The following is a 15,748-nucleotide window of genomic DNA, read 5'->3' as shown; positions in this document are numbered from 1 at the left end:
TTGTGGTGTCTTTTTTCACAGCAGTCTGCAATACATGGTAAGCCCTATGGTTCTTTTTAAAGCTGAGTATAAAAAGCAATGTCAGAAGTGCAGCATCATGGTTATATACAAAAATGTTTGGAAAATAGGACTTGCAAAGGATTGGGCTTGTCTGAGCAGCCTTCAGGTTCTTCTCATACATATGGGATTGAGACCCACCACTGAGTGCTGTGGTTCCAGGCTTTCCCTCCCTGAGGATGCCCAAGCAGATACCCCACCAGTGGAGGAAATTCAAGGCTGCACAGTGAACACTTCCCTTTCCCACTCTCACTTTCCACAAGGAGCTATAAAGGTACCTGAGGTTTCCACCCACCTCTTACTCCCTCTCATGGGTTTTATTCCTAAGCAGAAGTCTGGGCTAGAAGCATAGTCCCACAGATGTGGTGTTAGAGGACGAGAAGTGCTCTCTAAGCACTACACAGGCTGTTGGGTAAAATCACCTCCCACAGGTTTTACTCCCTCTCTTCTCTCTTGGTTCCACCAGTCACTCTCCTCTGGCTCGCTTTCTGCATCTTCCTGGCCCCCAGACCCTGCAGGAGCACCCAGTTCCTGCTTTGAGTCAAAGCTACTGTAGATACAAGTGCGGGATGAGCTGTTTCTGAACACGAAAGAGATGGCACTTTCTGCAGGATGCTGTTTTATTGGATTGGTGAGCTGAGCTGTCTCATCCAGCTGTTTCTGTTTGCTACAGAAACAGCAGGCAGAGTGGGAGCATTAGCACTTCCGATAAGCGTGACATGCCACAGCACCTTCAGACTGGGATGTGACAACTTTCTGGCTCCTTCCCATCCATTGGTTCTCCCCAGCTCTACCCTTCTCTGTCTGCATCATCATTTTCTGCCCCTTGCTTCATTCTGTGTAGCCCTGAAGGAGAGAGGGGACTTGAAAACACATTGCGTCTCTTCTTCTTTGCTACTTTCCTGGCTCCAGCCCCAGTTCCTTCCCTGTGCCATGGAAGAAAGTGTTGTCCCTCCATTTGCTCTCTCCCTGGCTGTTTTTTTTTGCTGTTGTTGTATCATCCTCTATCTCCCATAACTAGGCGCAGAGCCAGGTGTGCAAGCATGCTTCACACAAACTTGCAGAAAAAACACCACATCTCCCTTGGACTGACTTCACCAAATTGATGCTGGCATGGCCTTCAGGTCTTTATCTTTTCCTTGGTCCTGGCCTTAGCCTGTAAAAGCTCTCCCTGTCCTGAGCCTCCTGTTCCCCCTTCTCCCCAGTGTTTGTAGTTTTCCCACCAGTGAAGAATGAAGCCCTGACCACATCTACAGAAGCACGGACACTAAGATTTTCCAACAGGCTATCCCTGCTCCCAGTCCTCTGTCATCTGCTTGCCAAGACTCCACTGGAAGGGCAGGATTTTTCACATCTTCCATGAGCAGCACTGGTGTGTGGCTTACCTCACTCCTCAGGGTCACATTGAGAGGTTGGGATAAAAGCAGGCATAGGAGCAAATGGGACTTTGCTGGAGTGGGACATAAATCTACCAGCCCAAATGGATTTTTATCTCCCACATCTTTGCAGTTTTCCCGACAATTTCCAGTGCCTGTATCTAAATCAATTGGGATGATTTTCCCCGGGAACTGTGAGGTAGCTCTATGGGATGTTTTTATAAAGATAGTTTTATTTAGAGCCCTGGGCAAGCTGGACTGTGTATACCTGATATGAAATGACCAGGGATAGCTGGAACAACCCCCACATCTAACAGTGAATAAACACCAGTGTAGAGGAACTGCAAGAAACTGAAAAACTCTGCTGGATTCCTAACACTTTCCCTTAGTGTATGAACCAGGAGGAATGTGGAGACAGGTGAGCAAACCCCACCATATCACACACATCACAAGGGGGAATTAAGCTTCCACAGGAAAGGTGCAAGCTGTAATTAACAGCTAAATAAAACACACGAAACACCTGGTTTCCGTATCATAGCTTGTTCCCTAGAAGCAGAATGGCATCCCAGCTAATGAGCTCATTGGCATCATAATCCTGTAGCTGTTGAGATCTTGGCACTACATCAGTTCCTTTTTCTTCTCCTCTCTCCATTACCACCTCTCTCAGTCTTCCCCCCATAATCAAACTTCTTCAGCCTCCACTTGCATTCCTTCTGACTTTTCCTTCTGCTTTCAGCTCCTGCTTGTCCTTCTGTCTGCCCACTCACTGATGGTGTTGCCTTCCATCACTGCTTGGAGTACCACTCCTCTACTTGCCTTCTAGACCCACGCTCTCCAGCTTCTTCTTTCTGAGCTCTGAGGAAACTGCTCTTGCAGTTGTCTCTAGTAAGCCAGAAGTTGCTTTAAAAGATAATTTTCTTCTCAAAATCTTGTCCTTTTGGCTTTGAGGAAGCTGTTATAAATAGAAGGGAAATACAGTGTCTCCTTGCTCACAGGATAAGAAACCATACTGCAACAGATAAGACTGGCTGGATGTTAGGAAAAATGCACTCATGGAAGGAATAATGATGCACTGGAACAGAAGGTCTGCAGCTTTGTAGGCCTTAGTGAAGAGGAGAAAGCAATATATCTGGAGTGATCCTGCTTGGGGCAGAAGAACAGAGCAGAAACCTCAGTGGTTCCAGTTTTAGTTCTCTTTTTGCCCTTTCAGGGATGCTAATAAGGAATTTCCTTCATTCTCCGTTCTTCCATTCATTTCCGTACATTCCTTCATATACTGGTCATGTGGCTCTACACTTCATGGTCCTTTTCTCTGCCTTTACCTCCACCTAATCTCATGCACATCTCAAAATGCTGTCCTGCGCACCACCTGCCATCAGATGTACCTCTTTCTGTCTGAACTGAAACTGCCTCACTGAGATCTGTGGGATGAATATAACGAAACCATTAATGGTGTGGCATCATAGGGTGAAGGGTGAAGCTGCGAGAAGGTTTCCAATCACAACTCCAGGAACCAGCTATGACTTTAACAAGTAGTTTTGCCACATTCAGTCCAGGGTAAAGGATTTGATTCCTCCAACGTATAGGGAATTTCCCCTTGTCTCTCCTTTTTGGCAATTTTCATTCCTTGGATAAAAATTCAGCTTACAGAGTGGACTGAAAAAAACAGGAATCGCTATTCTGCTAGCTTATCTTGAACAATGTCACCTCACGCAGTCTCACCCTTAGCCAAATACTGACTCACCAACAAGGGGTTAGCAACGGAAAAGGAGGGCATAGCAGATGACATATCACCTCTCACTGCTGGGGGCTTGGCAGGGAGTGAGAGACACCTGTTTTGAACCAGAGGGACCTGAACAGTTGTGCTGAAGGGGAGGTAAAAGCCAAGATGCAAGGGGGCTGCCTTGCTACTGCCTGCTGTAGAGAGGTACAGATTCCTCTTCAGGAGGGGTTGCACTCAAAACGTGACTCTGGAGCCCTTCGATGCCGCACCCAGCTGAGGCTCCCAGCAAGTAACTGTTTGCTTTTCTCTGGAGAAGGGTTTGGGCCCAGGGAAGTGTGTTCAAACAGAGGTCTCTGCACAGTCCAGGAGCTGATATCCCTCCCCTAGCTCCACCTTGGTCCTGAGACACCTTGGTCTCTCAGCATGAGCAGTGGGTGCCCTTCATTCTCTCACACCTCCCTTTCCTGGTTCTACCTTCTTACAGCAGCGAAGTCACTAATCCCTGTCTACCTCTGCTCAGTGCTTTGATGTCTGCAAGGAATGTCCAGAGAAGGTGTAGCTAAATATGTAATAGCACATACTTCTTCTGCTCAAACAGAATACCAGCATGCTACCAATTACCCATGGAGACAGCTCTCTTCCACTATCCACTATCAAGACTAGCCCTGCAAGTGGAGGCACAAGCCATCATCTGCTTTCTATGTCTTCTAAATGTGTTTTACTCTTGAATCTTAAGCACGCTGTGCTAAGGCTTCTTTGAGCAGATGGTTTTCTCCCCCCTGAGTCAGGGTCAAGGGACATAGAATCATAGAATAGTTAGGGTTGGAAAGGACCTTAAGATCATCCAGTTCCAAATCCCCTGCCATGGGCAGGGACACCTCACACTAAACCATGCTACCCAAGGCTCTTTCCAACCTGGCCTTGAACACCACCAGGGCTGGAGCATTCACAACCTCCCTGGGCAGCCCATTCCAGTGCCTCACCACCCTTACAGTAAAGAACTTCCTTCTTATAGCAAATCTAAACTTCCCCTGTTTAAGTTTGAAGCTGTTATCCCTTGTCCTGTCAGTACAGTCCCTAATGAAGAGTCCCTCCCCAGCATCCCTATAGGCCCCCTTCAGGTACTGGAAGGCTGCTATGAGGTCTCCACGCAGCCTTCTCTTCCCCAGGCTGAACAGCCCCAACTTCCTCAGCCTGTTTTCATATGGGAGGTGCTCCAGTCCCCTGATCATCCCCGTGGCCCTCCTCTGGACTTGTTCCAACAGTTCCATGTCCTTTTGATGTTGAGGACACCAGAACTGCACACAATACTCCATGTGAGGTCTCACACGAGCAGAGTAGAGGGGCAGGATCACCTCCTTTGACCTGCTGGTCACACTCCTTTTGATGCAGCCCAGGATACAGTTGGCTTTCTGGGCTGCGAGTGCACACTGAAGCTGGCTCATGTTCATTTTCTCATCAACCAACACCCCCAAGTCCTTCTCCGCAGGGCTGCTCTGAATCTCTTCTCTGCCCAACCTGTAGCTGTGCCTGGGATTGCTGCGACCCAGGTGTAGGACCTTGCACTTGGCACGGTTAAACTTCATAAGGTTGGCATCAGCCCACCTCACAAGCGTGTTCAGGTCCCTCTGGATGGCATGTCCTCATGGAGGACACAAAGCTGCCACTGGCACCAACTCATTGTACCCAGACAAGCTCTGTCATGAAACAAAGCCCAGTAACCCTCCCTCTGCCAATGCTTTCAAAGTGGGATGCTCCACACCTGCTTGAGATGCTTCTGTTCATGCCCTCACCCTCATCTCTCAGGTTTCTTCCCGCCCAATGTATTTTTGGGTTGTTGATGAAGAATAGTCCTGAGGACTGTTTGCCAAGTCATCTCCCTCTTGTGCCCAGTGGATCCTGGTGGATGGAGGATCAGTGCTCCTAAGAACATGGGGTCCCTCTTAAAGGCGCATCAGTCCGAGGCAGCCCAGCTGTGACATTTCCTCATTTCAGTGGCACTGCAGCTGGAAGCAAATGGTTCCTGGAAGAAACCCTGATAAGAGGCAGCAAGTGCTTGAGGCCTACTAGCAGAGGAGCCACATGTTTGAATTTCCTACTCCATGAACAAAGCTGGCCAGGACTGACTCCTACAGGGGACCCACAATAAATCCGGAGACAGAATTTTTACAAGGGCATGTAGCGATGGGACAAGGGGGAATGGCTTTAAACTGAAAGAGGGGAGATTTAGATTAGACATTAGGAAGAAATTCTTTACTGTGAGGGTGGTGAGGCACTGAAATGGGTTGCTCAAGGAAGCTGTGAATGCTCAATCCCTGGCAGTGCTCAAGGCCAGGATGGATGGAGTCTTGGGTGATGTGGTCTAGTGTGAGGTGTGTCTGCCCATGGCAGGGGGGTTGGAACTTGATGACTTTAAGGTCCTTTCCAATCCTATTTTATGTGTCTATGATTTTATTTATCCCTGCATATGTTGCAATCCCAGAAGATGTGGGGAACAGAAGTGCAGCATAAGATGACAGCAAGTGATGGAAGGAGAAGAGATGAAGAAAGGCAGAGACTAGGAGAAGCCATGCATCCATGCACGCCCTCTTTTGCTTCACCATTCCTTGTGATCCCAGCTAAAAAGTGCTGTAGAAGCGCACAAGTGCTGGCAGTGTGCACAGAAAGATATTGTGAAGGGTGGTGGAATCCAGTGGGACACCAGCAAGGAGGATAAATGATAAATGAAAGTAACTAGTGAATGAGTAAAAGCAGATAATATTCACTACCAACATGGGCACTGCAGGGTTTCCGCATTTCACTGTCTTCCCTAGATGATAAACCAGACACATTCCTGATTGCTATAAAAATATCCTTGAAGATCTGGACATTCTTATCCCCATCTGGGGTGGAAGGAACATGGAGGAGCTGCCTTTCTGAGTCACAGTTTATTGGAAGCCATGTGTGCATGTGTGTGTGTATGGGTTGCATACATTTATGTGAAGAATAACCCCATAAGCCATCAGGAATGAAGGGAGCCCAAAGACATTTCTTTCTACTTCCAAAGTAAGCCTTGAAATACAACACTTAACTCCCTGACAGCTCTGCCTGGTGTGGAACCCAGATTGTGGGGTGCATTGCCCAGCCTGACAGACCGTGCTTTGGTGGTCGTCGCAGGGCTGGCATCCCAACCCTCGTTGCACTTCAAAGCACTGAAGCCTTCCTGAGCAATGTTTCTTCTCAGCCTGCAACATCTCCCCTCAGCTGTGGTCATGGCAGCAGCAGCAACCGCAGTGTGGGAGGTAACAGGCTTTCAGAATTGATTTATGGACATAATTATTCATACACGGAGGGATTTTCAGGCAAACATATGGGTTTGTAATGGAGGACCTTTCACATGGCCATCACTGCAGGGTTTTGGGACATGGTCCTGTATGTGGAAGGTAAAGCAGGGGTTAGCACAGGGCGTGCATGAGCTCCTGTTTCCCTTTCCCAACCTCAGCCCAAGCACGGTGGTAGCATGACACCAACAGAGGCTGCTGGACGCAACTTCTCAGTCAGCAGCAAACTGACAACCATTTTGTGGCAGGATCTGGCCTGTGTGTGACAGCAGCCCCCAGCTCCTGGCCAGAGTTTGCCTAACTGTGTGTTGTTCACATTAGATGCTCAGCCCTGCTTGGAGAAAGAAGAGGGCATTAAATACTCCCTGCCTTGTGGTCCTTCGTGTCATAATAGACAATATCCTGGTAGCACAGAAGCAGAGATGGAAAACTTTCACTTCAGTACTGGGGGGTGTATCTGAGCAAAGCAGAAGTAAAGGCGCTGCCTGTGCAAAGCTGCATCAAGACCCTCATTGTCTTAACCGGGGGCCATAGGTAGAACTGATGTCTCCATAGTTCTTGGTGTTGCAGATGCCAATACCAGGTGCACCTGGGGAGGGAAAAATAGCCCTGCATCTTGCTCAGTTTTTCTTTAATATAACCAAAACTGAATACATGTGATTTTTGGATACATACCTTTCCCACAAATGCCTAAAGTACTTGAGTATTGCCCAAGAAGGAAATAAAAAGACATCTCACCCTGTTCATCTCATTCTTAATTTTTAAAGTCAGAATTTTTAGAATGTCTTGTGGAAACGCTGTCTTAGGGTTAAAGGTGATTAAATATAAGTGAAAAACTATTTAATAATACTAATTATGAACTATTTCATGAGGAGTGGTGACTCCTAGGAAAAATGGATATGTCTGCACAACTGGCTTTGGTGAGATGACATGGCACAAGAATTCTAGCAGCCTTATTACTTTCCATATCAGCCTTGCCTTTTCCCAGCATGGTGCAGGGCTAATGGCTCTGTCAGGTGAAGGTTACCCTGAACCTTTGTCTCTACAAGGTCCTAGAGCTGTCTTGATTCAGTTAATGCTACTGTTTCTATTGATGCAGTTGGAAAAAGAATTAGTATTATATTTAGATATATAAAGTGCTAAACCCATAAATTATATCAGTTATTTGAAGAAAAATACTTTATTCATTAAAACTAAACAACGCAGGTCTGATTCTGCTTCCACTCATAAAAACACTTCGGCACCATGGTCAAACAATTCCTCCAAACTCTGCAACTTCTCCATTTTTACAGCAGTGCATGGAGAAAATGGAAATGGAATGTGTTATACTAGAGAAATTACAAGTAAAATTACAGGCACAGAGCGTGCTGCTTACACAGGCCAATAAGCTGTGCGAATCTAGGCATATCTAGTTTTATAGTGACTCTCAAATAGCGATTTCACTGCCAGACATTGTAAAAAGTATATGGAAATTGTTCCACTGTGCGTTACCAGTGACAAGTTGATGCTAATAAACAGTGATGAGAAATTCTGAGGTTTTAAAAGAGCTTTATAATCCCGAGAAGTTTGAGAAAAGTTATTTTAATTAATGCGGTGCTTTGCTTCTTAAGCAGAACAGCTTTATTTGAATTTTGCTCATATAATCATTAGTGAAACTCTCCCTCATTGACTGTGTTTTGATGAATAAGGATATACCGGCTCGAAAGATAAATTTCTCAGGCAACTTGCAGTAAAAATGACCAGAAACGCCTCCGTTTGCACACACATCTTAATGCCCCCAAAGGAAAGAAAATCAATAGATGAATTACACTTTCAGCTCAAGTCTCCACCTTATTGTTAAAAGTCTCACATAAGAAGGAAAAAACCTCAAAGAGCAACGGCAAGCTACTTCCTCACCCCCTCGCTTTCAGCTGGGGGACTGGAAACATCCTCTGGCCATGGTGGAATAGGACCTCTTCTACCTTCCATGGTAGTCGCGGGTCCGCTGCGCGGACAAGAGGAATGCTCTAGGTCCCTGAAGGATGCTGGAGGCTTGCTGCTGGATGATGCGGGAGCAGGTCTGGAGCCTACCCGTCGAGGAGAGGAAACAGATCCTCCTGACCCACAGCAAACCCTGACAGCTCCTGCTTCCTTTCAGCCTCTGTTTTCTGCTTCTAGTTTGGATGCGATCGTTTTCCGCATCTGGCTGAATTACCGTCGCTCTTAGAGGCGCTCACCGGAACAGCTCATTTCCCTTGTGCAAAATGCCTGTTGCTGCCCTTGTCGAGACAGGGAAGATGCTTCTAGCGACAGACGAACAGCGGCTGAAGGGAAAGCTGGCTAGGGCCGGAGGGCCGGCGGCTGAGCCGCCAGTGCCGGCTCTCCGCAGGGAAGCACCCTCCAGCCCGCAGCAGACGCTCTCCCGCACGCCGAGCAGGGCCGGAAAAGAACGCCAGGAAAATGGCACCACAGCCCTGGAGGGCCCTGGCCACAGCCTCCGCGTGGATGTAAAGCCAGGACTGAAGAGAAAAAACATGCAGAGAGCCACACAGGGCCGGGAGCCTGTGCTGCAGGAAGGTTTCTTCTCTCCGAAGAAGAGTCCGAACTTGCGGGAGAGGTGGAAGAGAGGAAGGAAAATGTTCCTAGGACCGGTCCTAACCCCCTTGACACATCCCGCTCTCGGCGTGCAGCTCGATCTGAGCCTATTTGCTGCCCGGAGAGCACCCGCTGGTTTTCTGGCGCATCTCCGGGCTGACACTCATCCCTCGGGAGACACGCGGGCCGTGACGCAGTGTCAGGCTGTGGCGGAGCCTTGAGGGGGTTCTGGCTACTTGTGCCGGTCATGAGGAGCTGGTCATGGGGGGAGACAAGTACTGCCCGCAGGACACCTGGGCTCTTGTTTTTTTTTTTTTTATTTTCCCTTTCTATTTTTTTTCCCAAATGCAAAAGAAAAAGAAACAAACCAGGTTTCAGTTCCTAACTGGAAGTAGCAGTCCTGGCAGGGTCCTCGGTAGAACCGGTGCCTCTGAGGCCCAGGATGCCTGGCTCTGCGGCCGCTCTTGTGCAGCGCTGGGCACGGCGGGTCCCGCGCCCTGGCGGAGCAGCCGCCAGCGGTAAGGCGGCGTTAGCTCGCTTCTCCTCCAGTTTCCAGACAGCTCCGTGTACCCAGAGTTGCGCACACCGTCGGTGCCCGCCCGAGACCCGCCTTCCCCGGGGAAAGCTGCCCCGTCGGGCCCGCTGCGACGCGGGGTGCCCCGGGAAAGTGGGGCCCAGCTCGCCGCCATCCCAGAGGCTGACTGCGTCCTCCTCCGGCCCCACGGCCCGCAGCGAGCCTCTCCTCGCTACAGCCGAGCACTTTCTCAGGACGGGAGTTTCGGAGTGGGGTCATCGAGTTTCCCCAGGAAAGGCGGGCGAGGGTCGGGCACGGCACGGCACGGCGGCGGGAAGCCGGCGCCAGCTTCCCGGCTCTCTCCCCTGTCTCCTCTTCCTCAGCCAGGGGCGTGGGACTCCCCGTGGCTCACCGGGAATCCGTCTGCCTTCTGGGGGCGAGGTTGGGGGCGAGCGGGTCCCTGGAGCCCCCCGAGGGCAGGTTCCCGGCGGGGCACGGCTGGAGATCTTCCTTGCCCTGGAGCTCCCCGGGGGACACCACGCAGTCTTGCTCCGGGTCATTGCTGTTGCCCGCCCCTCGCTTTTTGTCCTCTTCCTTCTTCCACTTCATCCGCCGGTTCTGGAACCAGATCTTGATGTGCCTCTCGGTCAAGTTCAACATGACAGCTAGCTCCACCCGCCGCGGCCTGGAGATGTACTTGTTGAAGAGAAACTCCTTCTCCAGCTCCAGAAGCTGAGCCCGGGTGTACGCCGTCCTCGTCCGCTTGCTCTCCTCCGGCTCCACCACGTAGGACCCCCCTGTAGAGAAAGAAGGGACAGTCAATCCCGGCCAGCCCGGTCTCCCATCGGTCTGCGGGGCCGCGACCCTGCATCCCTGTGCGGAGCGAAGAACAAGCGGGGGAAAGCGAGTGGGGTGAGAGGTGCCCTCGGGGAGGCCCCCGGCCGGGCACAGTAAGGGGGTGCTGGTGGAAGCAGTTGCGACTGCTGCTATTTTCTTTTATAATAATTTAGGGGGAGGTTAGTAGTAATTTGGTGGAAGTTTTCAGGGAAGAGCAGTCGCTCAAACTGGGATTGACGCTCAAGCGCCGCGAGTCGCATGTTGCTGAAAGCTCCAAAGAGCTCCAGGGCCTGGCAACTGCCAGAAAAAAAAAAACAAAAACGGAAAAAAAGAAAAAGGTGAAAAGAAAGGGGGAAAAATAAAATTAAATGAAAATTAAAATAAACACATTCCCCAACAGCAAAACGGATCCGCTCCCCCCAAAAAAACTTCAGCCACAGAACAAAACCAGGCACAAAACCAAAGCTACAATAATACAGAAAAATACTTTCTTTTGTACACACACACAAGCAACCAAATTAATAAGAGTAATAATAATAGTTACAGTAGTAATAATAGTAATAGTGACAATAGTAACATTAATAATAATAATAGAAAATACAGCCAAATCTCATCCCTGCAGTACGGGACCCGGAAGAGAAGCCAGCCGGCCAGCGGCGGTCCGGTGGCAGTGCCGCAGCCGGGCAGGGCGAGCGGGCAGCTTCTCCCCAGTGGGCCTCGCCGCGGGCACCCGTAAGCACAAGTCTCAAAAAGGTGGTGGGAATCTCACGGAACAAGAGTTTGGGGGTTTCTTACAGGATATCGCCATCGAAGAGCCCTGAGCCCGCGGAAACTTCGGCCTTTTCCCGGCTGCGGAGACCCCCGTGAGAAGCAACGGGGAGGGCCCCGGCATGGCTGCAGGGACGGGACCGGGACCGACAGCAAGACCGCAGCCCTTCCGTTTTGTCAGGTTGGTTAAACCTTGGATCTTCCCTTCCTGTAAACAGCGGCAGCAGCGGAATGGCCGTTGGCACGGCAAGTGTGGGCACGTGTGGAGCCGGGAGGGCGCTGAAATTCCCGACCACTATGGCCAGGGCCTGGAGCCCACCTGGGAAGACATTCGGTGGCGACAACGTCTGTAGGAAACAGTCGTTGAAAGAGCCAGATCGAAACAGCCATTTCAAGACAGCTACACGGCTCTTCGCCTCCCGTCTTTCTATTCCCACGGGTTTATATGTACATAATGTTTATAAACAGAAATATAAACCTCTGTATATAAGCTTATGCGTATATATATATTATATATATTTAAATGCATGTATATAGAATCATAGACTCGTTTGGTCTTGAAGGGGCTTTAAAGAACTAGTCTAACCCCCTGCCACGGGCAGGAACACCTTCCGCTAAATCAGGTTTCTCAAAGACCCATCCAGCCTGGCCTTGAACACTTCCAGAGATGGGGCAGCCACAGCTTCTCTGGTCAACATGTGCCAGTGGTTCAGCACTCTCATAGTGAAGAATTTCTTCCTAATGTTTAATCTAAATTAGATATAGAAATGTTTATATACAGAAAATTGTTTATAAATATAAGCCTCTGTATATAATTTTTTTGGTAAATATATTAAAATATATATTAAATCGATGTTAAAATAAATATATATGCATTAAATGTTTCTAAATATAACACTGTGCAAGTGCATGGATCTGAAAAAAATAGCTCTGTTGTGGCAAGGTGAATCAGTGCTACCAGGAAGGTGGAACGCCAGGATCTGCCCATCGGAAGGCCGTTGCAGACCTGCTCCCGCAGCTCACTGGGCCGTGCTCCCGCCGTGTCCTGCCTGTGGGACCGGGTGAGCCTTAGGGGAGCGGCCGGCAGCTCTCGGTCCAGCGGAGCCAGGGGCCGGGCACTGCGGGTGGCACCGGGCCGGGTTTGCCACGTCCTCTCTGGGCGCCTTTCATCGGCAATAGCAACACAAAGCCCAGCAGAATCCATGAGAGCCTACATCCCAAGGGTGTCCATAAAAGCTGAAATCCTTGGGCTATAGAGCTTACAGTATATAGAATCTGTGATTTCTACATTGCAGAACCCCCCGGGACCGGCCACGGCACAGCGCTGGGCCCCGCGCACCGCGGTGGTAGCGGCCGCGGGTGCCAGCACACCCCCGGCGTGCACCACGCAGAGCTGTGGGACTGCCTTTGCCTGGACCTCCCGGCAGAGCTGGAAAGAACAGGGCAGAGTTTTCGGGTGTTAGGGGAAAAGTTTCAGTTTGCTGATTGTTTGGTTATCTGGTAAGGACACAAAGAAAAAGGGGTCGGGTGTCTGGCGCTTTCTCCCATCCGACCTTTTTTAATACATTTATATATATATTATTCCAGAAATTCATTCAATCCAAGGAAAACGATCTGATTTTTCTCTCCGCAGGCACAGTTCCTGCTGCCTAGTCGAGCGTGGGGCAGCATTCCTCTCCCCTTCCCGGCTGTTGAGCTTCCGTGCAGGTAGGGGACCGCCGCCTGTCCCCCTCCCTGTCCCCTCGATCTAAACCATGTAATTCCCAAATTATTTCATGGTGATTTTAATACTCCGGTCCTTTTTTCAACTGTCTATTTGAACAAAGCCATTGATATAATATTTGCCGTATAGGCGTGACAAAGTCGCAGGACACGATAACATTGTGCAGGCAGAGACAAGAATATTGTTGGGCAGCGGAACTTTCTGTCTAGATAGAGTTTCTTCCCCTCGCTGGCAGCTCTGTTTCGTTTGTGCATTGTTTCCCCTGCCCTCTGTTTTCACTTGGAAAGGTGCAATTACGACTAAAACCCACCGGGAAGCGGGAGAAGGTGGGACAAGGAGTCTGGGAGGAAAATGGGCTCTGCCGCAGGGGAGAGCAGAGAGGCAGCGGTGAGGGGCAAGGTGGCTGCCCCGCAGTTTCAGGGCTGCTCCGTGTCCTTTGCCGTCCTGCCCGCCGCTTCCCGTCGCCTCCATCTCGCCGGTGTCTCCCGCTCCCCATCCTCGGCCCCAGCGAGGAGCCCACCGCTCCCGCGGAGAGGCTGATCCGCGGACCCACCCTGCTCAGAGAGGCAGCAGCGCCTGGGAAGCGTTTGCACGTCGCCCCGACTTGGGGACAATTAGTTAATTGGTGAAAAATAAGCTGTTAATAATTGCTGACGGCTTGGGCAGCTCAGGGAGCGGCCCGGGGGACGGCTCCAACCCCGGGTTCAACCCGACGGCGGCAGCAGTGGGTCTTGAAGGGCTGACAGGGGGGCAGTAGCATCCCAAGGAAGTTACCCTCCAGTACCTCTTCACGCTACACCCGAGCAGCGGGATCAGGACCGGTGCAGGGGAGGGCGAGGATATAGGGAGGAGCGGCGGGATAGGGGCAGAGGGATTCGGCGGGACTTACCGGTCCACTGTCCCTTCCAGGCGTGAGATTTGGTGGACTTCATCCAGGCAAAAGGCACCTGTACTCGGGTCTCTTCTATCGCCCCCGTGTCCGCGCCGTCTGCGAAAGGCAGCGCGTCCTGGTGGAGAGGAGGCAGATGATGGTGGTGGTGGTGATGGTGGTGAAGGTGGGAGACCCCGGCATCTTCTGTGATGGGGGGCACCTCATAAGGTGAGATGTCTGGCGGGCTGCCTTGCTCGAGAGCCCCTAAGGCGCTGGGGTAAGGAGTCTGCTGCTGCCTGCCCATGTACAGGCAGGCGGGGGGGCCGGGGCTGTAATCCTGTGCCGGGGCTCTCTGAAATGCGCACGACTCCTTATAGAGCTGTGCCGAGGCGTAATACTGCTCCTCGGTGTTCATGGCGAGCGGGACCGGGGCGGGGGGTCTCGCAGCTTAGAGACACATAGGGTTGCTCCCGCTCCCAGCTCCCGGGATGCCTCTTTGACAGCTCGCCGCCCCGATGGGCCCCGCCGCCCGCCCGGCTCCCGCCGCCTCCCCATAGGTGCCGCTCCCCACGTGAGCCCTCCCGCGGCCCTCCGGGGCGGGGCGCGACCCATAAGAGGCCCCCGGGGTGGCCCTGGCCCAGCAAGCCCCTTCCCAGTGGCCAGGCAGGCCCCAGGACCCCCTGACCCCGCCAAGGGGTGCCGCTCTCTCCTTTGGGGTGAGAAGCCCAGCCGCTCGGGTCTTGAGAGGATTGCCCCGACGTGCAGGGCTCGCCGGGAGAGGTAGCCCCGAAACCCCTTTTGCCTCCACGGCCCGCTTGGCCAGGGGCTGCTCTTCTCCCAGCCACCCTTCCCTCATCCGGTCACCTCTTGGGGAGGGAAAACCTCGGGAAGAAAAGACTCCTGAAGGGGTTTGGCGTCAGGGCACTTTTGGTTCCGGGAGCATCCCGTGCAGGGATGGAGGTGTCCGGGGACGGGCAGGGTGCGACAGGTGCCAGCCAGGGTGCTGGCAGAGTGCGCCCCCTCCCTCGGGGGGACCTGTGTGCCGGAGGCCCATGTGCGGGTAACGATCGGCTTTCAGCCCGCTCCCGCCCTGGCCTGGGGGATGCGGCTGGTGGGGACCACAATGCTATCACCAGAGCGAGCGATAGGCAGCGGATTGTTTGTCCAAGGGGTAAATTTGGGAGCCTTCCCCGCGGTTTGGGCTGCAATGTGTTGACCCTCGGAGATAATCTGCTCCGAGCTGGTGCCGGTTGACTTGGTGACGAGGCTATGAGGAGGCGGAGAACTACCGAAAGGGACAAAGATCATTTCCCTGCCTCCCTGCTCTCTGCGCTGCCGGCGCTGCCGCCGCTCTCGCTGGTTTGGGGGCAGGCACGCTTCCTATACGCTTCTCCTTTCACTGCCTCTTCTCCCGGCTCCTTCCCCGGCATCGGAGCTCCGGCCGCCGCCGTCGTGGGGCACACCCGCTGCTAAGTCTATGGCGGGAGCAGGGAGCAGCGGGGCGGGCCCGTATGCCAGCGGCTCGGCTCGGTTCGGTTCAGTTCGGCTTGGCCAGCTTAAACTCGGCCGGGCTCTGCGCGACTTGGCCAGTGGCGATGCATCCTCTGATTGGGCAGGGCAGGAGACTCCCTGTAGCTCGCTTTTGCGTCAAGTTCCGTGGGATCATAAACCCGCCCAGTCCATTACATTTAAAATGACCCACGCAGGTCCCCCATCTCTTAGAAAGCACACTGATCCTTTGATTCAATATTGAGCCATTAAGCGATTGCTTTCTCAAGCCATTTAACAGCAGCTCTTATGGATAAATAAACAAAAAAGGCTGTAAACCAATTATAGTGCGGATAGTGAAAAAGTATTTTATTAGCGGGAATTACCGATAGACATCGCTGCTGCCGGGGCTCTCCCGGCCCGGCGCCCTCCCTCTCCGTCCCCTGGCAAGCCCGGCGGGTACACGGCCTGCCCGGGGCTCGCAGCCTGTGCGTGCC

General features: G+C 51.9%; 1 protein-coding gene across 1 annotated transcript; it reads right to left on the bottom strand.

Moving 5' to 3' along the window:
• Positions 1 to 9,818: 9,818 nt before the first annotated feature.
• PDX1 (pancreatic and duodenal homeobox 1) lies at positions 9,819 to 14,458 on the bottom strand. The gene is made up of 2 exons (XM_057410374.1): positions 13,782 to 14,458; positions 9,819 to 10,361 (listed from the first exon to the last, which is right to left on the bottom strand). Exons 1-2 carry the CDS (start codon positions 14,176 to 14,178, stop codon positions 9,973 to 9,975), a joined length of 786 nt encoding a protein of 261 aa, XP_057266357.1. The 5' UTR covers positions 14,179 to 14,458; the 3' UTR covers positions 9,819 to 9,972.
• Between the last annotated feature and the right edge of the window lie 1,290 nt (positions 14,459 to 15,748).

Source organism: Pezoporus wallicus, unplaced genomic scaffold, assembly GCF_028554395.1.
Source record: "Pezoporus wallicus isolate ANWC-B61680 ecotype Strahan unplaced genomic scaffold, APGP_CSIRO_Pwel_v1 contig_1876, whole genome shotgun sequence".
NCBI lineage: Eukaryota > Metazoa > Chordata > Aves > Psittaciformes > Psittacidae > Pezoporus > Pezoporus wallicus.
The sequence above is the reverse complement of the archived record's forward strand: the minus strand, read 5'-3'. Positions and strand labels throughout refer to the sequence as shown.